The 23,519-nt window shown below is 45.4% G+C and overlaps 1 protein-coding gene across 2 annotated transcripts in view; it reads right to left on the bottom strand.

Moving 5' to 3' along the window:
- EYA2 (EYA transcriptional coactivator and phosphatase 2) overlaps positions 1-23,519 on the bottom strand; it is a 197,234-nt gene that overhangs the window by 67,005 nt on the left and 106,710 nt on the right. For both annotated transcript variants that reach the window (XM_089653108.1, XM_089653109.1), the window contains exons 5-6: positions 21,142-21,284; positions 12,444-12,560 (exon numbers count right to left, since the gene is read on the bottom strand). In XM_089653108.1, coding sequence (XP_089509234.1) covers positions 12,444-12,560; positions 21,142-21,284 — 260 coding nt within the window. The remainder of the gene's footprint in view (positions 1-12,443; positions 12,561-21,141; positions 21,285-23,519) is intronic.

Genomic DNA, 23,519 nt, shown 5'->3' with positions numbered 1-23,519 from the left:
GAATTAAACGGCCACGACATCACTGGGTGAATTTACTGAAACTGGTGCCCTCAGAATCGGGTGCAGCTGTGCATGGTGGCCATCTACTAGAATTAAATGGCCATGACATCACGGGGTGAATTTACTGAAACTGGTGCCCTCAGAATCGGGTGCAGCTGTGCATGGTGGCCATCTACTAGAATTAAATGGCCATGACATCATGGGGTGGATTTGCTGAAACTGGTGCAGCTGTGCATGGCAGCCAATCAGCTTCTAACTTCAGCTCGTTCGATGAAGCTTTGACAATAAAACCTGGAAGCTGATTGGATACTATGCAGAGCTGCAACAGATTTTGCGCCCTCCACTTTTTCTCCCCCAATGTCCATGCCGAGCAATCGACAGCCTGTCACCTGCAATGGGATAATGAACATAAATCCTGATTGGCTGCCTTGGGCAATTTGCAGTACAGAAGGTAAGAACCCCCCCTGTCCCCCCATCCCCAATAACTGGAACAAGAAAAGTCTCCAAAATTCCAGATCCGATGTTTCCTATCGCCCATAAGTAGGATTTTCTCAGATGAATAGTTAGCATATGTTTCTAAATCTCTGTATGGACTCCAAATCATCTCCTGCCGAAATCGCTGCGAGCCCAGAATTTACCCCCCCCCACTCCCACCCCCAGCTGTAACCGGCAGGATGAGGAACCTTGGATGAATTAAACCCTCAACAAGCATAATAAAACCAAGCAGTGACCTTATCAAGATGGGCCCCCGACCATCAACCAGACCGCCACCCAGCGCAGACGACCGCCACCGCGTTTGATAAATCTTTCCAGGGTGATTGGATGTCAGAAGCCCTGCCTGTCCCCGCTCCATCCTAACCCTTCATAGCGGATCGTGATCTGAAAATTAGGGATTTGGGGGGTCTTAAAGACCGTAAAGAGGACCTGTCATTCCTTATTTCTATCACAAGGGACGTTTACCTCGATAGGAATAAAAGTGATAGAAAAAATTCAAATTAAAAGGGACAGTGTACAAATTTAAAAAAAAGTAAACATTTTTAAAGTGCTACCGTTCCTCCGAGCAAACGCATACGTAGATCGCGCACGCCTATTTAAATGGTGTTCGCACCACACACGTGAGGTATGTTATAGCGAGAGCCATTATTCTAGCGTCAGACCTCCTCTGTCACTCTAAACTGGTAAGCTCGACTATGGAGATTTTTAAGTATCATAGTTTGTCGCCACGAGCGCGCAATTCTAAAGTGTGACTTGTTAGGGATCCATTCACTCAGCGTGACATCGTCTTATTTTTTTTACCAAAAATTTGGGATGTATATGTAGTGCTTACGATATTCCTGATGTACACGCATAGACCAGGCCCATTTACACATGAACCCTCACACCTAAGCGTTTTCTGCAACGGATGCGTTTCTGATGCATTTTTGGCTCATTCCGGGTGCGTTTTTGATACGTTTTTGGCTTGTTCCGGTGCGTTTTTTAATGCATTTGAGTAGATTTTTTCCCCTCTGTTTTTCAATTTAAATAGGGACGTGTGCATTCCAGTGCATTTTTGGTGAAATTTGGTGTGTTCCGGTGCATTTTTGATGCATTTTACCACGTTCCAGTACAATTCTGTGCAGAAAAAATGCAGCCTGTTCTACTTTTTTTTTCTGCAACCGGAACGCACTGGAACTTCCAGCACTGATGTGAACTATGACACTGACAACCATATCACCGACTTTCTGTGTGTTTTGGAAGCAGAAAAAAAAGCAACTGAAACGCATGTGTGTGAACTGGCTCTAAAAGGAAGGTTATCAAGAATATATTGTGTTTTGTTTTGTTTTTTTTTTGCATTAAAGTGTATTTTTTTCCAAAAAAAATTACGTTTGAAAGACTGTTGCGTGAATATCGTATGACATAAAAAATTGCTACGACCGCCATTTTATTCTCCAGGGTCTCTGCTAACAAGATAAATAAATACATTTTTTGGGGTTCTAAGTAATTTTCTAACAAAAAATGCAGATTTTTACTGTCAGAATAGGCCTGGACTTCAAGTGGTTACATTTTTGACAATCCATACCGCCAGCTCAATGGACGCCCTTGACTCATGTGACCTCCTGCGATTAGGAGGGAGACGCATTGTTTCCACAGCCATCAAACGCTCAGGAACATTTGTTATTGGAAAATGACGGGAAACGCACCACGCGATGAAAGACGCGAGCACGCCGCTGCAACATCCACTCCGGCATCCAAGGAGTGGAAAACGATTAGAGGGCTTTTTTTTTTTTCTCTGCTACATCAATAAACTGCCGGAGTCACCCGTCCACAAAGCCAAACATCAGCAGAGGGCCTGCGGGGCGAACTTTCCTAATGGCCCTAAATTATTCTGTCAACTCAAAACAAGACTTTGTAACTTCAGCGCCAAAGGCGAGCCGCATTCCCGCGGTTATTACCATCACCGCTCACTGCGAATAATTCATGATTCACTATCGTCACAGGAATACCAGCAATGTCACCGGAGCACGCACCCCGGGGCCTGGGAGGGGCTCACAATTAGGAAAATAATAAGCAAAAAAAAATGTACTATGATCTTTTGTTTTTTGTATCTTTTATTTGTTATTTGTTTTTTAAATAAAAAGACTACAAAGTGTAAAGAAGGTAAACAGTACACATTGTTACGTATATGACTGCAGCCTAATGCCGGCCACAGACGGGTTGAAAATCGGCTGATTCTTCAGCCAGTTAGTGGGTTAATTGGTCGTCCATTTTTTGGGTTTTTTGTACAGTTTTTTTATCGGTCAGTTGGAAAATTCAGAATGATGGGCAAATCGGCCGATCGTTTTACCGATAAACAATCTGCGCATGGGCTGTGACCTGCAAGGTTGCCAGCATTCTTTTTACTGTAAATACACACACACATGTATATGTATATGTATGTATGTATGTATATATATATATATATATATATATATTGTTTCTGAAAGTCCAAAATTAAATTGTATTCCTAGAAAAGGTAATGAGGTTCTAAAAAGGTTCTTTAAAATTTTCTATTTTCCAAGCAAAGATAGGTTTATAGGAGTAGAAAAAAACAGTTGTTTCAGCAGATAAGAAGAGAAGGAAAAAGAAGAAGGATGAAGATGAGGAAGAAGGTGAAGAAGAAGGAAGAAGATGAAGAAGAAGATCACATTCTGCTAAAGTGAATGGATGATAGGAATGGGAGACACCTGAATCCTTCCTACGAACTGTCAGTCCAGTCCGCTATTATATTTTATATGAAAGTCTTGCGGTTGCAACAAATGTATCCAAATAAAAACATTGTAATCCAAATAATGTATTTGTATTGCTGGCACATTGTATGGTGTGCTCCCCTGTCTCAGTCTAATGCCGACCAGACGGGTCGAATATCGGGCGATTTTTTTAAGTTGGTGGTAACGTCGGCTGATCGAACAACCGATTTTTCTTTTTTTTTTTTTAAATCGGCTGATGTTTGACCCGTCTATGGCCTGCTTAACCCACCAAAAACAAAGTGTTCCAATGTGTCCTATGACAGTTTTAAAGCTACATATAGTGTTTTGTTGTATCTGTTTGATATGCACCAAAAATACCCGTGGATCCCGCTAGAAAATGTGTGAGCTGTTCACTTCCTGTGCATAAAGAGGGGTTAAGGAGATGGGGGGGGGGGCAGGCGGTGAGGATATGGAGATGAGGAATAGGGTCTCTGGTTAGGAGAGGAAACAGGATGGGAAGAGATCCGTGGTTTGGGTTTTTTTTTGTTATCCATTAAAAATGGAGTAGGCAGGGCTGACACCACCTGCTTAGGGGCTCAGAGCTGTGCTGCCAGGACACAGAGGAAGGTAGGCGCACATTATATTTCTGGCATATCAGCAGGTTGTTGTTGTTTTGGGGTTTTTTTGCATTTTAGTGTGTTATAAAAAGACAACAATGGTGTATTCCAAAGATGTATTAAGTTGTTTGTTTGTTTTTTTTGCCTTGGAATACACTTTACTGTAGATGTAAACCTCACCGGGGGGCCATTTAGCTTGCTCTGTATATCATACACAATTGCTGTTTTTTTAAATAAAATAATTGTTTTCATGTCTTTGTCATCTTTGGTTGCGTCTCGGTGCTGCTGCTCTCTTGCATCCTCTTTGCAGCCTTATGTAAAGGGGTCTCTGATTTTGACTCTGAAGGGGACACTAATGTTAAAGAGAATCTAATGGGGAACCCCATGTAAGGGGGACTCTGATCGGTATTCTGCTGTAAGGGGGACTCTGAAGTAAAGAGGACACTGATGGGGACCCTGACATAAGGGGGGACTCTGAAGGGGACCCTAATATTAAAGAAAATCTAATGGGGACCCTGATGTAAGGGGGACTTTGATAGGGATTCTGCTGTAAAGGGGACTCTGATGGGGGCCCTAAAGTAAAAGAGAATCTAATGGGGACCCCAATGTAAAGGGGACTCTGATGGGGATTCTGCTTTAAAGGGGACTCTGATGGGAACTATGACGTAAAGAGGACACCGATGGGGACCCTGACGTAAGGGAGTACTCTGATGAGGACTTTGACATAAAGGGGGCTCTGTTGGGTACCTTTATGTAAGGGGGTTCTCTGATGTTGATCCTGATGTGATGGGGTCTCTGAAATACAGAGGACACTGATGGGGAGCCTGACATAAAGGGGACTCTGACAGGGACACTGAAGGGGACCCTAATGTTAAAGAGAATCTAATGGGTACCGCAATGTAAAGGTAACTCTGATGGGGATTCTGCTGTAAAAGGGACTCTGATGGGGACTATGAGGTAAAAATGACACTGATGAGGACCCTGACATAAGGAGGGACTCTTAAAGGGACACTGAAGGGGACCCTATTGTTAAAAAGAATCTAATGGGGACCGCGATGTAAAGGGAACTCTGATGGGGATTCTGCTGTAAAGGGGACTCTGATGGGGACTATGAAGTAAAGAGGACACTGATGGGGACCCTGAAATAAGGGAGGACTCTGATGAGGACTTTAACATAACGGGGGCTCTGATGGGTACCCTTATGTAAGGGGGGGGTCTCTGATGTTGATCCTGATGTAAAGGGGACTCTGAGATACAGAGGACACTGATGGCAACCCTAATGTAAAAGAGGATCTAATGGAGACTCTGGTGTAATGGGGGGTAATGGGATCCCATGACATCAGAGAGACACAGATGGGGATTCTTTTAATCCCACAAACATACATAATATATACAATGTGTCCCTCACACCGATCAGTTCGGAGACCACCCGCTATAGGACGATAAGCTGCCGCTCCAATGTAGGACAACAGATCTTTAAAAGGGAACACTGTAGACACACCCAGCGCCAAGTCTATGGGATGATTCCATTGTAGAGACCCCCAAAGGCAAATGTTGAGTTCCTTCATTGGACACAACAGACACTTCATAAGTGGAGGAGACAAGGCAGATATCAACAAAACGGAACGTTACGCATTCATGCAGGAACGGCGCTGCGCCGCACCACGCTGACAGCGATGACCAAGCTGACCATGCTGACCGCACTGACCAAGCTGATCGCGCCTCACCATGCTGGCCAAGCTGACCACTCTGACCAAGCTGACCGTGTCTTACCATGCTGACCAAGCTGACCGTGCCTCACCATGCTGACCAAGTTTCACCATGCTGACCACGCTGTTTTCTGAACGTAACGGGCAAAACTAACTTTGAACAATGGCCTGTGAATCTGAGACGGTATTATGACAGGCTGGCTGGTAAACCGTAGGGGGGGATTTTCTTTCCAAATAGTTTTGTCTCCTCTTAAAACTTCAGTCTCCATCAGGGGTTAAAAGTCAAAGACTAGAAAAGCCCCCGTGGGATTGCGTTAAATCTATATTTCACGGTGGTGGTTGGGGGGGGGGGCGTCAGCTGTCGCGGCTGTCAGTCAGCCATCTCTAGCGGTCTCATCCCAGAAAGCAGGAAACAGGAGCAGAGGCTCGGTCCCATCATAAAGACTGATTTACGGTGAAATATAGAACTTTTTTTGTACTGGCGCCCTGGGGGAGCGTGCTTTTTTTTTTGTGTGGTAGCAGAGGGCGCAGCCTCGCAGTACAGAAGCGTGGGAAAGACAATGTGACTTTTTTTTTTTTTCTTCGTTTTCAAGCCGTCTACCTTGAAGGTAAAACATCACCTCGCCAACGGAGGTCCTTTGAAGGGACTGACTCCTGGAAATAAATATGACCTCTGCACTCTTCACATTCTGGTCCTAACCGCAGGGAAGGAAACGCGGGGAAACAAAAGGCGCTACTGACATAAACCTGTCCTACGCAGAGGAATAAACACGGCTATACCGCAGGTATCCGCCTTTATCTGTACAATGTATCATTTTTCCTGCTGTCAGTGAGACATTGTATCCAAATGTTACTCAGAACTATACATTGTTTCTTTCTTCACAATGCCTAGTTTTTGTTTGTTTTTCCTTTTTTCAGCACCTTCTTTCCAGTCCAGTACCAGGCCCCGACGGAGGAAGCTCTTTGGAATCCCTTGAAATGCGTCGGAAGCTTTCAAGCAATGGGCAGCCCTTGGAATGAATTTTAAATCCTTAGTTCACTCGAGCATTGACATTTAAAGCAGCCTTTTATGTGCATTAAGACCCCGGACACACCAGGTGCGACTTGGCATGTGATTTGCCATGAGACTTTCAAATCGCATGGCAAGTCGCACCCTATTCTTCGCAATTACAGCGGTCATATCGGCGTGATTCTGACTTGGTCAGAGCTTCCAAATTAGACAGGAGAGCAGGGGCGGACTGACCATTTGGAAACTCGGGCACTGCCCGAGGGCCCGGGGTCAGTAGGGGGCAGCATGAGATGCCCCTGGTACCTTTTTCATAGGCTTTTTTGAGTTTGGGCAAGGACACAGGGGCCCCATGATCCTCTATTGCCCGGGGGCCCCATGAGTTGTCAGTCCGCCCCTGCAGGAGAGACACCTTGGTGTAACAAGATGGCCAATGAAGATGCCTGAAGACCAGTACCCGAGAAGAAGGCAGGTAAAGTGCTTTTAGTTCCACGTTAAAGTGGAACGTCACCCTCTCAACCAACATGGACTATTTGGAGTCCTTACACTGCCAGCATTAGTAAACAGATAGGAACATAGATCGTATTTACGTGGTTTAAACTTTTAAATTTACATTTCTTCAGTTACTTCCTGATTTCCTGCCTTGGCAAATGATGTCATACGTCTTCAGGAGGGGAGGGAGAGTTGTCAGCTCAACCAATGCCTGAGCTAAGGAAAGATGGATTCCAGGAAGAAAAGCCACATGAGTCATCTGCCCTTACTCAAGATGGTCACGACCAGAAATGCTAGGGGGGTGTTTATCATAATTATTTATCAGCAAAGTAAAGCATGGAGACACGGATGGATGGCTGAGTTTGCGGTGAATATTGACAATTAATTCAATAGCATGTTTGGTATGGGCCTTTAAGGGCCAGTTCACACTCCATGCATTTCAGTGTGGATTTTTTTCTGCGTCCAAAACGCACAGAAAGTAGGTGATATGGTGGTCAGTGTCATAGTTCACATCAGTGCTTGCAGTCCCAGTGCGTCCTGGATGCAGAAACAAAGAGTAGAACAGGCTGCATTTTCCTGCACAGAACTGTACTGGAATGTGATAAAAGGCATCAAAAGTGCTCTGGAATGCACCAAATATGCACATGTACCTATTTAAATTAAAGAAAAAGAGAGGGGAAAAAAATAAATGGAAAGCATCAAAAACACGCAAAAAACACGCATGCAGAAACGCATCCGGAACGCATCTGAACTGCATTTCTATAGTGTGAGCCGACCCTAAGGGCCAGTTCACATCAGATGCAGTCCAATGCATTTTTTTTTCAGCATCAAAAATGCATCCACAGTGTTTTCCATGTATTCCAGTGGCATTGATTCACACCAGTGCAGTCAGTCCCAGTCCGTTTCCGGTGCAGAAAAAATTGTCGAAAAAGCTGCTTTTCTTTTGCACAGAACCATACTGGAACGCAGCAAACTGCATCAAAACTGAACCGGAACTGCGTGTGGTGTGAACTGTAAGCAAAACGTATCCAGAATGCATCCAGAGTGCGTTTTTGTGGTGTGAACTGGCCCTTAATGTATAGGGACTCACAGTAACTGTCCTGCAACCACGTGCTGTCCATGCAGTTGTGGTGCGGTGGTCCAGCGCTGCAGGAGCCATTATTGCAGTACACAGAAGTTTACCAAACTTTTTTTTTTGTTTCATCAAAGGGGTTTAGCATGATCGAGAAGAACACAAATCGTTACACCACAGGCCCACCTTAAACAGGAATTACCCCCCCCCCCCCCACAATGAGCACTTTTAAAGGAATCAGAGGTGGCAATGTGGATTCAATACACTAACAAAAGAAAAGACGCATTTATATGCAGAGACCTAAAGAAGAGAACAGAGAAGTAAGTGGCTTCCGTGTAAACCAGCCCATGAAAATGAAAATGTTCGGCGGCCCTATAAAAACGCTGACATGACTGATCTGCAGTTGGACACACAGCTGCAGCACAGGCACCACGTGAAATAAGTCCACATACCAAACATGTTTCAGCCAGAACAAAGAGTTTCGTGGGAGAATGAAAGTCGGTTTAGGACAAGACGTGTCACTCTATTACTATGTCACACTGGGCCACTGGGAGCCTTCAATGCTGACAGCTGGATGCCTACAGGGGGGGTGACGAGACCTGCGTCCTTAACCCTTTCATGTCTTCTGTGACAACCTACTTAATGCTCTTCCACTCAGCAAATTACATCCTCTTCTGCCCACCCTGAGCACAAATCGGTCCACTGTTCTCTGCCAATCTCCACACCGACTGATATTTACAACATAAAAATCACAACCGCTGTAGTATGTTATATTAACTCCCAAATAATAATAACTCCCCAGTCATTTTATATGTGTAATAATAACTCCCCAGTCATTTTATATACGTAATAATAACTCCCCAGTCATTTTATATGTGTAATAATAACTCCCCAGTCATTTTATATGTGTAATAATAACTCCCCAGTCATTTTATATGTGTAATAATAACTCCCCAGTCATTTTATATGTGTAATAATAACTCCCCAGTCATTTTATATGTCTAATAATAACTCCCCAGTCATTTTATATGTCTAATAATAACTCCCCAGTCATTTTATATATGTAATAATAACTCCCCAGTCATTTTATATGTGTAATAATAACTCCCCAGTCATTTTATATGTGTAATAATAACTCCCCAGTCATTTTATGTATGTAATAATAACTCCCCAGTCATTTTATATGTGTAATAATAACTCCCCAGTCATTTTATATACGTAATAATAACTCCCCAGTCATTTTATATGTGTAATAATAACTCCCCAGTCATTTTATATGTGTAATAATAACTCCCCAGTCATTTTATATGTGTAATAATAACTCCCCAGTCATTTTATATGTGTAATAATAACTCCCCAGTCATTTTATATGTGTAATAATAACTCCCCAGTCATTTTATATACGTAATAATAACTCCCCAGTCATTTTATATACGTAATAATAACTCCCCAGTCATTTTATATGTGTAATAATAACTCCCCAGTCATTTTATATGTGTAATAATAACTCCCCAGTCATTTTATATGTGTAATAATAACTCCCCAGTCATTTTATATGTGTAATAATAACTCCCCAGTCATTTTTATATATGTAATAATAACTCCCCAGTCATTTTATATGTGTAATAATAACTCCCCAGTCATTTTATATGTGTAATAATAACTCCCCAGTCATTTTATATGTGTAATAATAACTCCCCAGTCATTTTATATGTGTAATAATAACTCCCCAGTCATTTTATATGTGTAATAATAACTCCCCAGTCATTTTATATGTGTAATAATAACTCCCCAGTCATTTTTATATATGTAATAATAACTCCCTTAAAGGATTAAGGTCTGGAGACCAGCTAGGCCACTCCATGACCTTACCGCGCTTCTTAATGAGCCACTCCTTTGTTGACGTGGCCGTATATTTTGGGTCATTGTCATGCTAGAAGACCCATCCGCGACCCAACGGTCATTGTCATGCTGGAACACCCATCTACGACCCATCTTCAGTGTTCTGAGGAAAGAAGGTTCTCATCCTAAATTTTACAATACGTGGCCTCGTCCATTGGCCCCTTAATGATGCAAAGTCGGCCTGTACCTTTAGCAGAGAAACAGCCCCAAAGCATAATGTTTCTACCTCCATGCTTGACTGTAGGGATGGTGTTCTTAGGGTTATAGTCAGCATTTTCTTCCTCCAAACACTTTGAGTTAATGCTAAAGAGGTCAGTTTTGGTCTCATCTCACCACAGCACGTTCTCCCAATCCTTCTCTGAATCATTTAGATGTTCATTGGCAAACTTCTGACGGGCCTGTACATGTGCCTTCTTGAGGAGGGGACCTTGCAGGCGCTGCAGGATTTCAATCCATGGTGGTGTATTGTGTTTCCAATGGTTTGTTTGGTGACTGTGGTCCCAACTGCCTGGAGATCATTCATAAGCTCCTCCTGTGTAGTTCTGGGCTGATCCCTCACTTTTCTCATGATAAAGGATGATCATGAGTAAAGTGAGGGATCAGCCCAGAACTACACAGGAGGAGCTTATGAATGAATACCTCATGAGGCGAAATCTTGCATGCAGCTCCAGACCGAAGGCCATTGGTTATTTTATATTTCTTCCATTTGCGAATAGTCGCTCCAACAGTTGTCTCCTTCTCACCAAGCTTCTTGCTGATGGTCTTGTAGCCCATTCCATACTTGTTCAAGTCTACAAAGTCCTTTGTTCAAAGTCCTTTGACAGCTCTTTGGTCTTGCCCATGATGGTGAGGTTTGAATGGAAGAATAATATTCTGCAGACGGGTGTCTTTTATACACATAGCGAGGTGTTTTTAGGGGCACCTTCTAAGCCCTGGTTCACATATATGCGGCTCTGCGGGCTGCATCTTGCGCGGGTGCGAGAGCCCATTCATTTGAATGGACTCCCGTAACATGCAGGGAAGAAGTCCCTGCACTTCTGAAACAGCAGCCCGCACAGGAACCTCGGTTCCCAGTACGGTTGCGGTTTCCAGTGTGGGCGCCTTGTCATTAGAACTAATGGCACCCGCCCGCAGTCCGCATTCCTCTGTGCGGGTGGTGCGGCAGCACGGATTGTCGTGCGGATCTGCAGCGGCACCACCCGCACATATGTGAACCAAACCTTAAGGGTCTTTCACAGAAATGTTCCGATCCGGTCCACCCACGTTTTTCAGGCGGACCCGATCGGAACCTCCATTCTCCTCTATGGAGCGGCGGGTGTAAACTAATATGTGTCCGTTTACACCCGCCGACATCCAATCCGATCCGCCAAAAAGGGACGGGTGGGGATCCAATTACCCTTCTGTCCGTGGTATCGGATAAAAACAGACAGGTGGTCCGTTTTCATCCCGCCGCCCATTGAGGAGAGCGAGCGGCTCTGTGTCTGCTCTGCAGCAGCGGAGGGGACACAGGGCTGTCATCTGCTTGCTCAGCGGGGTTCAGTGAAGAGATCCCCCATTGAGCAAGTGGATCCGCTAAACGGGTCTGTCCCATGTGAAAGAGCCCTAAATTGACAGGACTAATCTGTGTACCACATGAGCACATGAGCCAGTCTGTGGGAGCCAGAATCATTGTTGGTTGGTAGGGGATCAAATACTTATTTTAGTCACTGAACTGCAACTCCATTTATAACATTTGTATCGTGTTTTTTTCTGGATTTTTTGGTTGATATTCTGTCTCTATCATTTTAAATACACCTATGAGAAAAATTATAGACCCTCCGTGTCTTTGTAAGTTGGAAAATCTACAAAATCTGCCGGAGATCAAATTATTATTTTCAGTTTTGGGGTGCAATTCACCAGACAGCGCACACCTGTGGTGCCTACTGTCCCTGCCAAAGTCATACAGAAAAAGCAGAACCTGGTTGTGGAAGCTCATTTATCCCCCTAAATGGTCCAGAGTGGTACAGGCCATTAGGAATGAGGGACAACAAAGAGGTAGGAGGCATCAGGTAGACACATTCACACCAAAGACGAGTGTAAGCTCTTTTTCCAGAATCGGAAGCCATGACAACCTCTGACAACATATTTACCGGCGTCTGTGCTGTGCTAGTGACACCCTTATTTCCTGACACAGAAGTGATAGGACTTGACAGGAACATTAAACCTTCCACAACTTCATCCTGAACCAAAGAGAAACATTGTGGCTGGAGCCGGGCTTTGAAGATACAAAGTATCAGCGCGATGAATATCTGTCATATTGTAGAATACACGTCAGGATTCCGGAGATAAAACTCGGGGCGATTTGTGTAATGCACCAGACTAGATGTTACCCCCCCCCCCGTCCTACGGAGCCCCTATAAATAGATAATCTGTATGTAGCAAGGAGGTGGCGGCACGTACCGTGCATCTGATACGTGTATGGCGCTTGCCCCGGCGGTGGCGTACTGAAACTCGAACTGTAGCTGAGGAATCCGCTCTGTCCTGGGGAATGGCTCAAACTGTCCTCTGTCTTGATACCTGGAAAAAAAAACAAAGAGAGGGCGACATGAAGAGGTGACCTGATGTGACCCCCTACCTCGATGTACAGCCAGAGGTATCAGGGTCAGCATGCCGCTCTCTGTGCTTCCGGCCATACAATCTGATCTGTGCAATCTCCGTGCAACCTCCTTAAGATTTACCAAGTCTATGCCATATAGGAGGGCTAGTTATTAATCCCTCATGGACATCCATCCGGGAATTGGTGTATTTTAGAGTTTCTACAGAGCTAAAGTAGGGACACAACAATGTGAGACACATCTGTAGGTGTGGTGAGCAGACCGGACAGTCCACGTTGCCATCGAATGTTTTCTTTTTCTGCAGTCCGTCTGCAGGCAGAAGGAAGCATTTCCTCAGTCTCCCCTCCCCCAGTGATCAGACTGTACATTGTAACTTTTTAGAAAAAGGAGGAGGCATTTCCTCAGTCTCCCCTCCCCTAGTGATCAGACTGTACATTGTAACTTTGTAGAAGGAGGAGGTGGCATTTCCTCAGTCTCCCCTCCCCCAGTGAACAGACTGTACATTGTGAGACTTTGTTGAAAGAGGAGGCATTTCCTCAGTCTCCCCTCCCCCAGTGATCAGACTGTACATTGTAACTTTTTATAAGAAGGAGGAGGCATTTCCTCAGTCTCCCCTCCCCCAGTGATCTGACTGTAGATTGCAACTTTGTAAAAGGAGGAGGAGGCATTTCCTCAGTCCACCCTCCCCCAGTGATCAGACTGTACAGTGTAACTTTGTAGAAAGAGGAGGCATTTCCTCAGTCCCCCCTCCCCCAGTGATCAGACTTTACATTGTAACTTTGTAGAAGGAGGAGGAGGCATTTCCTCAGTCTCCCCTCCCCCAGTCATCAGACTGTACATTGTAACTTTGTAAAAGGAGGTGGAAACGTATTCTTTTATTTTGTTATACTATTCATTTCTATTCTAATCTATTTTACTTGAAATTTGAATTTCGAAAGACAGTTATATTCTATTTTATTGTATTCTATTGATTTTTTTTCTATTTTATTCTTTTTTTTTTCTATTCTATTCGAATTTGTTTTATTTGAAATTTGAACTTCAGAAGATGGTTATTTCGGAAGGCAGCTATATTCTATTTTATTCGATTCTATTTATTTTCTGTTCTATTCTTTTATTTTCTATTCCTTTTTTTCTATTCATTTATTTTCTATTCTATTTCATTCTATTCCTGTTTTTGAATGCGTTTTGTTTCCTAATTCGAATTCGAATTTGAGTTTCAGGCGAAATTTTGATTCGTTATTTTGGATTCATTTAACTTCGTTACTAATGTAATTCGGATACTCGGATACGTCCTAAACTTGGAATAATTTAAAAATTTGTCAAAATTTGGATTCGCAACGATACAAACCTTAAATGTCATGGATGCTGTAAACCTTTTGGATTTCCCACCCCCTTTCTGTCTCGGTGACAACTAGAACAATTACAGAGAGGGTGAATCTACTGCAGGGGGACACAGACCTCAAATCGGAACAGGAAGTGAGGGGAAATCTCTCCAAAGTGAAGAAAATCTTTTCTTAGACAGATGTCACCAAATTAGGAGTCTCCTTTGGAAGATTTCCCCTTCATCCCTGTTATTGTGGATTCTGTAAACCTTTGGATTTCCCAACCCCTTTCCGTCTTGGTGACAACGGTCACTAGAACAATTAAAGAGAGGGTGAATCTACCGCAGGGGGACACAGACCTCAAAAGAACCCTGATCCTAATCCTTCCTTGCTTCATCTAAAATATGAAAAAAAAGTTAACGATTGAGATGGTTTCCAACATTAAATGTTGCGATGGTTTCCACTTTCATGGATGAAGAAGCAGAGTAGACCTCAGTGGCGGATTATGATCACAGAAAAAGAAAAAGCAGTCAGCATCCCGTCCACTTCCCCAACAAAGCCGTGTTTTGTCTGGGTGGACGGGTTGAATTTATGCCGCTCTCCATAAACAATAACACCTCATTGTTCTGGATTAGCAGCCAGGTGGGAACTCTGTGAGCGCCGTATAAGTGCTGACCCCCTCGATAGGTGATCTGCAGGATTTATAGGCAACATATGGAAGTGGCATGTGGCCGCCCTACAGACACAATTCAGTAGCAAATGGCTGAGCTTTCACCTGTTCTGCCAGAACAACTGTTAGGTATTTTCCCTGGAAACGTTCCAGCCCCCAAAACGCTGCAGCCGCGCTGTAAAACAACCAGACTTGAAAAATAAAAGAAAAGAAAAGGATTTGTCTGCAGGCAGAATGCCTCATTTCTATGTGGAAGGGTGATGATGGATCTGAGGGACTTCTTAGGTACTGAAGACGTGGCGAACTGTAGTGGCGGTCTGTATAGCAGTTAGGGTGCTTCTAAACCAGGGTTGTCCACTACCCATTAAGGGACCTTAAGTGAAGACCTGAAGTGTAGAAGAACACGATTTGTCTGCAGGCAGAATGCCTCATTTCTATGTGGAAGGGTGGTGATGGATCTGAGGGACTTCTTAGGTACTGAATACGTGGCGAACTGTAGTGGCGGTCTGTATAACAGTTAGGGTGCTTCTAAACCAGGGTTGTCCACTACCCATTAAGGGACCTTAAGTGAAGACCTGAAGTGTAGAAGAACACGATTTGTCTGCAGGCAGAATGCCTCATTTCTATGTGGAAGGGTGGGGATGGATCTGAGGGACTTCTTAGGTACTGAAGACCTGGCAAACTGTAGTGGCGGTCTGTATAGCAGTTAGGGTGCTTCTAAACCAGGGTTGTCCACTACCCATTAAGGGACCTTAAGTGAAGACCTGAAGTGTGGAAGAACACGATTTGTCTGCAGGCAGAATGCCTCATTTCTATGTGGAAGGGTGGTGATGGATCTGAGGGACTTCTTAGGTACTGAAGACGTGGCAAACTGAAGTGGCGGTCTGTATAGCAGTTAGGGTGCTTCTAAATCAGGGTTGTCCACTACCCATTAAGGGACCTTAAGTGAAGACCTGAAGTGTAGAAGAAAACGATTTGTCTGCAGGCAGAATACCTCATTTCTATGTGGAAGGGTGGTGATGGATCTGAGGGACTTCTTAGGTACTGAAGACGTGGCAAACTGTAGTGGCGGTCTGTATAGCAGTTAGGGTGCTTCTAAACCAGGGTTGTCCACTACACATTAAGGGACCTTAAGTGAAGACCTGAAGTGTAGAAGAACATGATTTGTTTGCAGGCAGAATGCCTCGGTTCTAAGTGGAAGGGTTTGGTCAGGAGTGGTGGTGATGGATCTAAGGGATTTCTGATCCTAGTCCCATCATATACAGCCCTGGACAAAAGTTTTGAGACTGACACAAATATTAATTTGCCGTCAAGGAAACACATGCAGCCGTTATTTCTTTGTACAAAAAGGGATTCACAGGCAAGGATATTGCTGCTACTAACATTGCACCTTAATCCACCATTTATCGGATCATCAAGAACTTCAAGGAGAGAGGTTCAATTGTTGTGAAGAAAGCTTCAGGGCGCCCAAGAATGTCCAGCAAGTGCCAGGAGAGGATTCAGCTGTGGGATTGGGGCACCACCGGTGCAGAGCTTGCTCAGGAATGGCAGCAGGCAGGTGTGAAGCATTCGCACACACTGTGAGGCGAAGACTGGAGGATGGCCTGGTGTCAAAAAGGGCAGCAAAGAAGCCACTTCTCTCCAGGAAAAGCATCCAGGAAAGACTAATATTCTGCAAAAGGTACAGGGATTGGACTGCTGAGGACTGAGGGAAAGTCTTTTTCTCTGAGGAATCCCCTTTCTGATTGTTTGGGGCATCAGGAAAAAACCTTGTCCGGCTAAGAAAAGGTGAACGCAACCATCAGTCCTGTGTCATGCCAACGGTAAAGCATCTTGAGACCATTCATGTGTGAGGTTCTCAGCCAAGGGAGTGGGCTCAATCACAACACCGCCATGTATGAAGAATGATCCAAAAACATTCTCCAAGAGCAACTTCTCCCAACCATCCAAGAACAGTTTGGTGAGGAACAATGCCTTTTCCAGCATGGTGGAGCACCTTGGCAAAAGTGATAACTAAGTGGCTTAGGGAACAAAACAGTGAAAGTTTGGGTTCATGGTTACGAAACTCCTCAGAACCTAATCCCATTGAGAACTTGTGGTCAATCCTCAAGAGGCGGGTGAACAAAAAACCCCACAATTTCTGACCAACTCCAGGCATTGACTATGCAAGAATGGGCTGCCATCAGTCAGGATATGGTCCAGAAGTTGATTGAGCACCCCCGGGTGAATTGCAGAGGGCTTGAAAAAGAAGGGTCAACACTGCAAATATTGGCTCTTTGTATAAACTTCATGTAATTGTCAATAAAAGCCTTAGACACTTATGAAATGCCTGTCATTATACTTCAGTATACCATAGTAACATCTGACAGACAGATCTAAAAACACTGAAGCAGCAGACTTTGTGAAAATTAATATTTGTGCCATTCTCAAAACGTGGCCATGGCTGTAGGTCCTGATTATGTGGAGAACTGTAGACTTAGTAATGTTTGTATAGCAGTTAGATGGCTCCTATACCAGGGTTACACTCTACCCATCGAGAGACCTTGGGTGAAGACTTCAAGTGAAGGAGACAAGGATTTGTCAGCAGCCAGAACAGCCTGGTTCTATGTGGAAGGTGTGACAAGACGAGACCCTGTCACTGTGAGAAGATTGCAAAATGTGACACAAGATTCGCATTTAGGGTGAATGCAACTTTCCAGACTTAAGTCTCTGGGCAGAGAAAGCTGTAGGTTTGGCTTTCTCTGGATTCTTCAGCTCTGGATCGGAATATTCAATCCTGCGTCTGTGTTTTGCTAGACACCTGCGATCTGGAGCACACAGGTGTGGGATGTCGATATACACTCAGGTCTAAGAAAAGCTCAGGGCTACCAGTTGGAGACCGCTCCCAGTGTGGGAGATGGAAGGTCTCATCGAAGGGTCAGAGGACCCAGCCAGAAGCCAAGAGACAGAGAATTCAGTTCCAGGAGTAAGGTCGGCTCTTAATGGGGCCTCAGGAAAACCCCCATCCATAGGCAAGAGGTGGGCCTTACAGCACGGCACTGTCTAAAGGCTGGAGAACCAATTCTCCAGAAGAGGTCCGGCAAATGAAGCTGAGTGAGCTTATGAGTCTGGGGGCTCGGCATTTTCCAGTGTATGGATTTTTATGTTGAAGTTGGAAAAGATCCCCTGCGTGGGAAATCAATAATTTGTGAACCTTCTCTATCTTTAAATAAAAATGGGCTACCATGCCCTTAAAAATAGTTCCTGTCTGCCACTAAAACAACACATCTACCACGAGAGCTAACTACCCCATGTCACAAAGGGTTTGGTTTGGAGTGGTAACCAATCTGAAGGACTACTGTATCTAGTCTGAGCCCGGCCCCACCATCCACATTCTGATGATGTGAAGAACTCTAGATTGATTTAGCTGTATAGCAGTTAGATTGCTCCTAAACCAGGGATACCCTCTACCCATTGAGGGATCTTGGGTGAAAATAATTTGTTTACAGGCAGAAAACCTTGGATCTATGTGGAAGCGTTTGGTTGGGAGTGATGGATCTGAGGGACCTCTGATTCTGGTCCAATCATTCAGGTCCTGATAAGATGGAAAACTGTAGATTTAGTTGTATAGCAGTAAGACTGCTCCTGAACTAGGGATACCCTCTACCCATGGAGGGGCCTGGGGTGAAGATGACACATGTAGAAGAAAATGATTTGTCTGCAGGCATAACAGGCCAGTTCTATGTGGATTGGTCAGGAGTGGTGATGGATCTAAGGGATTTCTGATCCTGGTGACATCATCTAGGTCCTGATGACATGGGCAACTGTAGACTTTGTAATGTTTTTATAGCAGTTAGGCTTCTCCTAAACTGGGGTTACTCCCTACCCATTGAGGGACCTTGGGTGAAAACTTGAAGAGCAGAAGAAAAGGATTTGTCTACAGGCAGAATGCCTTGGTTCTATGAGGAAAGGTTTGTTCAGGAATGGTGATAGATCTGAGGAAATCCTGATCCTGGTCCCATCATCCAGGTCCTGATGGGATATAGAATTGTAGATATATTTGTAAAGCAAGGACCCATTGAGGGACCTTGGGTGAAAACCTGAAGTGCAGAAGAAAAGGACTTGTCTACAGGGACGATGCCTTGGTTCTTGGAAGGGCTTGGTCAGGAGTGATGATGGATCTGAAGATCTTCTGATTCTGATCTGATCCTGGACTCATCATCCAGGTTCTGATAAAGTGTAAAACTGTAAATTTAGTTGTAGGGCAATTAGGCTGCTCCTAACCTGGGGTTACCCTCAACTTATTGAGGGGCCTTGGATGAAGACCTGAAGTGCAGATGGAAAGGACTTTTCTACAGGCACGATGCATTGGTTTTATATGGAAGGGCTTGGTCAGGAGTGGTGATGGATCTGAAGGACTTCTGATTCTGGTCTGATCCTGGTCCCATCATCCAGGTTCTGATAAGGTGGAAAACTGTAAATTTAGTTGTAAGGCATTTAGGCTGCTCCTAAACTGGGGTTACACTCCACCTATTGAGGGACCTTGGGCGAAGACCTGAAGTGCAGAAGGAAAGGACTTGTCTACAGGCAGAATGCCTTGGTTTTCTGTGGAAGGGTTTAGTTGGGAGTGGTGGTGGATCTAAGGAACTTCTGGTCTGACCCTGGTCCCATCATCCAGGTCTTGAGGAGATGGAGAACTGTAAATTTATTTGTATGGCAGTTAGGCTGCTCCTAAATCAGGGTTACCCCCTACCCACTGAGGAACCTTGGGTGAATGCTTAAAGTGTAAAAGTAAGGAAGGGATTGATCAGACCATGAGGTGCAAATGATTGTCCTTTAATATAAACTTATATTTACGCATTTCAGCGTACTACAATCCCCCATTGTAAGGCTTAAAACAATGATTGCCTCAACAGTAGAACTGCTGCAGCAAATTCTTCGCAGTGTATCTGCATCTCTGGTGATGAAGTCCCGATTTAGGGAGATGTTGAGGTCTGTTTAGTGACAAGGAAGGGAAAGCCTTTTCCAGCTCACTAGCATCACAGTTGAGGTGATTTCTGTGTATTCCTGGTGTGGCTCTTCCTGCAATTCTAACGCTCTTTAGATGTGTGTGAGATTTGGCTGTAATATTTAGAAGCCGCTGAGAACCGCCAGGAATGAAAGCTGCACTTCCCCTTGGCAAATCGCTGCGCTCAGATACCAAACATTGTTGCTGGTCAATGAAATGTAGGATTCCGTCCCCTGACCTGGATTTCTGAAACTGCGTCCAAGTATGTATGGGTGGGAAGCTTTCTGTGGTCTGGGAAGCTGCTGCAGAGGTATAGGGGGGGTTTCATAATTATACAAGGTCCTCTACACAGAGCACTTCTCTACAGAGCATTGAAGACCCCCAAAGAAAGAGAATTTACATTTCGAACACATGGCATGAGGGCCTCATAATGGCACCACGAATCTCTGTACAGCGCTGCGGTATATGTCAGAGCTCCCCCTGGAGGAGGGGACATTAGAGTGTAAGCTCCTCTGGTACAGAGACTGATGTGACTGTGGAGGAGGGGACATTAGAGTGTAAGCTCCTCTGGTACAGAGACTGATGTGACTGTGGGGGAGGGGACATTAGAGTGTAAGCTCCTCTGGTACAGAGACTGATGTGACTGTGGGAGAGGGGACATTGGAGTGTAAGCTCCTCTGGTACAGAGACTGATGTGACTGTGGGGGGAGGGGACATTAGAGTGTAAGCTCCTCTGGTACAGAGACTAATGTGACTGGGGGGGAGGGGACATTAGAGTGTAAGCTCCTCTGGTACAGAGACTAATGTGACTGTGGGGGAGGGGACATTGGAGTGTAAGCTCCTCTGGTACAGAGACTGATGTGACTGTGAGGGAGGGGACATTAGAGTGTAAGCTCCTCTGGTACAGAGACTAATGTGACTGTGTGGGAGGGGACATTAGAGTGTAAGCTCCTCTGGTACAGAGACTGATGTGACTGTGAGGGAGGGGACATTAGAGTGTCAGCTCCTCTGGTACAGAGACTGATGTGACTGTGGGGGAGGGGACATTAGAGTGTAAGCTCCTCTGGTACAGAGACTGATGTGACTGTGAGGGAGAGGACATTAGACTGTAAGTTCCTCTGGTACAGAGACTGATGTGACTGTGGGGGAGGGGACATTAGAGTGTAAGCTCCTCTGGTACAGAGACTGATGTGACTGTGAGGGAGAGGACATTAGAGTGTAAGTTCCTCTGGTACAGAGACTGATGTGACTGTGGGGGAGGGGACATTAGAGTGTAAGCTCCTCTGGTACAGAGACTGATGTGACTGTGGGGGAGGGGACATTAGAGTGTAAGCTCCTCTGGTACAGAGACTGATGTGACTGTGAGGGAGAGGACATTAGAGTGTAAGCTCCTCTGGTACAGAGACTGATGTGACTGTGGGGAGGGGACATTAGAGTGTCAGCTCCTCTGGTACAGAGACTGATGGGACTGGCTCAGTGTACTCTGTACAGCACTGCGGTATATGGAAGTGCTATAACACACAACAGTTATCAGAATGCAGGGTTCAGGTAGTCGGTAACCTACTGTATGATGGGATGCCGTAGGCTTGTCCGGGTGGGGGGTACGTGGAGTATGCCGCTGCCTGTTGTATTCCTGGGCTGTACTGTGTCTGTCCATAGGTGGCCATCGCTGGGTTGGACGGAGGAGACACGATGTGGGGGTAGTGCCTGGAGAGACATAACACAAATATCTATCAGAGTACCATCTCAAACACAATCAAAGAAAAACAGCAGCCAATCATAATGTTTTCTCCCAGGATCCTCTTCTTCTATAGCTAAATAGGAACCCAAGCCAAACATTTTGTGAGGTTTTTATTCACGTTTTCATTGGGGAGACTTCTTGCCACTTCCTGTATTGCTCCCATCTGTCACATGGGAGGCGAGTAAGGAGATATCTACCCAAAGACCAGCACCAAGCCCAGGTCCCAACCCCTCCCCGTAATATCCAAACATACAAGGAAGGGTTTGGCTGGTGCTGCACTGTACATTTGCTCCCAGTGACCGAAGAGAAATAATAAGTGTTGTCATCTGCGAGAATTACAGGAGGACTGTCTGAGGTCGGCATCCTAGACAGGTCCTGTGGGAGGAGAATATAACGTCTTGTTGGACTTGTGCTGCTTTCCTCCAAATTCTCCGGATTCCTCACACAATCCAAAAATCTAGAGCAGCCGTCACTGGCCTCCGACCAAACCAGCCCTGGATAGCGTATGGTACAGAGACTGATGTGACTGGGGGGGAGGGGACATTAGAGTGTAAGCTCCTCTGGTACAGAGACTGATGTGACTGTGGGGGAGGGGACATTAGAGTGTAAGCTCCTCTGGTACAGAGACTGATGTGACTGTGGGGGAGGGGACATTAGAGTGTAAGCTCCTCTGGTACAGAGACTGATGTGACTGTGGGGGAGGGGACATTAGAGTGTAAGCTCCTCTGGTACAGAGACTGATGTGACTGGGGGGGGAGGGGACATTAGAGTGTAAGCTCCTCTGGTACAGAGACTGATGTGACTGGGGGGGGAGGGGACATTAGAGTGTAAGCTCCTCTGATACAAAGACTGACGTGACTGGCTCAGTGTTCTCTGTACAGCGCTGCGGTATATGTCAGAGCTATATAAATGTATATTAATAATAGTGTGTGACTGTGGGGGAGGGGACATTAGAGTGTAAGCTCCTCTGGTACAGAGACTGATGTGACTGTGGGGGAGGGGACATTAGAGTGTAAGCTCCTCTGGTACAGAGACTGATGTGACTGTGGGGGAGGGGACATTAGAGTGTAAGCTCCTCTGGTACAGAGACTGATGGGACTGTGGGGGAGGGGACATTAGAGTGTAAGTTCCTCTGGTACAGAGACTGATGTGACTGTGGGGGAGGGGACATTAGAGTGTAAGCTCCTCTGGTACAGAGACTGATGTGACTGTGGGGGAGGGGACATTAGAGTGTAAGCTCCTCTGGTACAGAGACTGATGTGACTGGGGGGGAGGGGACATTAGAGTGTAAGCTCCTCTGGTACAGAGACTGATGTGACTGTGGGGGAGGGGACATTAGAGTGTAAGCTCCTCTGGTACAGAGACTGATGTGACTGTGGGGGAGGGGACATTAGAGTGTAAGCTCCTCTGGTACAGAGACTGATGTGACTGTGGGGGAGGGGACATTAGAGTGTAAGCTCCTCTGGTACAGAGACTGATGTGACTGTGGGGGAGGGGACATTAGAGTGTAAGCTCCTCTGGTACAGAGACTGATGCAACACACAGCAGCACTCTGTTACATACTAGCATGGTATACATAAAGGAAATGAATACAATGTAACATTCTGTATAAAGACACGTGGACACAAACAGACAAATCTAGGTGAGAAGTTGTCAGTGATCATTTTTTCGGGTCCGTTTGCAATTCCCACCGAGGGTGGCTTATGGCTGATATACTTACGCTCTGTAAGCCTCATTATTGTCAGAAGTGGTGTCACTGCGAGTATTAGAGCGACACCCTGAAAATCAGTTGCTGCAATACATAACAATGGCGCGCTCTACGTACACGGAACTCTGCAGAAGAGCGCTGTGACAGCTATACGGGGCTATCCCTGCGAGGCTCACCATGGGGCAGGTAAGAACAATAAAGCCCACAGGGGGAGAGCCCCCGGAATCCATGTTATCAGGACGCCCCTGGAATCCATGTTATCAGGAGCCCCCCCCCCCCCGGAATCCATGTTATCAGGAGCCCCCCCCCCCAAATCCATGTTATCAGGAGCCCCCCCCCTCGGAATCCATGTTATCAGGAGCCCCCCCCCCCGGAATCCATGTTACCAGGACGCCCCCGGAATCCATGTTATCAGGAGCCCCCCCCCCCCCCCGGAATCCATGTTATCAGGAGCCCCCCCCCCGGAATCCATGTTATCAGGAGCCCCCCTCGG

The sequence above is a fragment of the Staurois parvus genome, unplaced genomic scaffold, assembly GCF_062004578.1.
Source record: "Staurois parvus isolate SC_StPar_1 unplaced genomic scaffold, SC_StPar_1.0 ptg000699l, whole genome shotgun sequence".
In the NCBI taxonomy this organism is placed as follows: Eukaryota; Metazoa; Chordata; class Amphibia; order Anura; family Ranidae; genus Staurois; species Staurois parvus.
The sequence above is the reverse complement of the archived record's forward strand: the minus strand, read 5'-3'. Positions and strand labels throughout refer to the sequence as shown.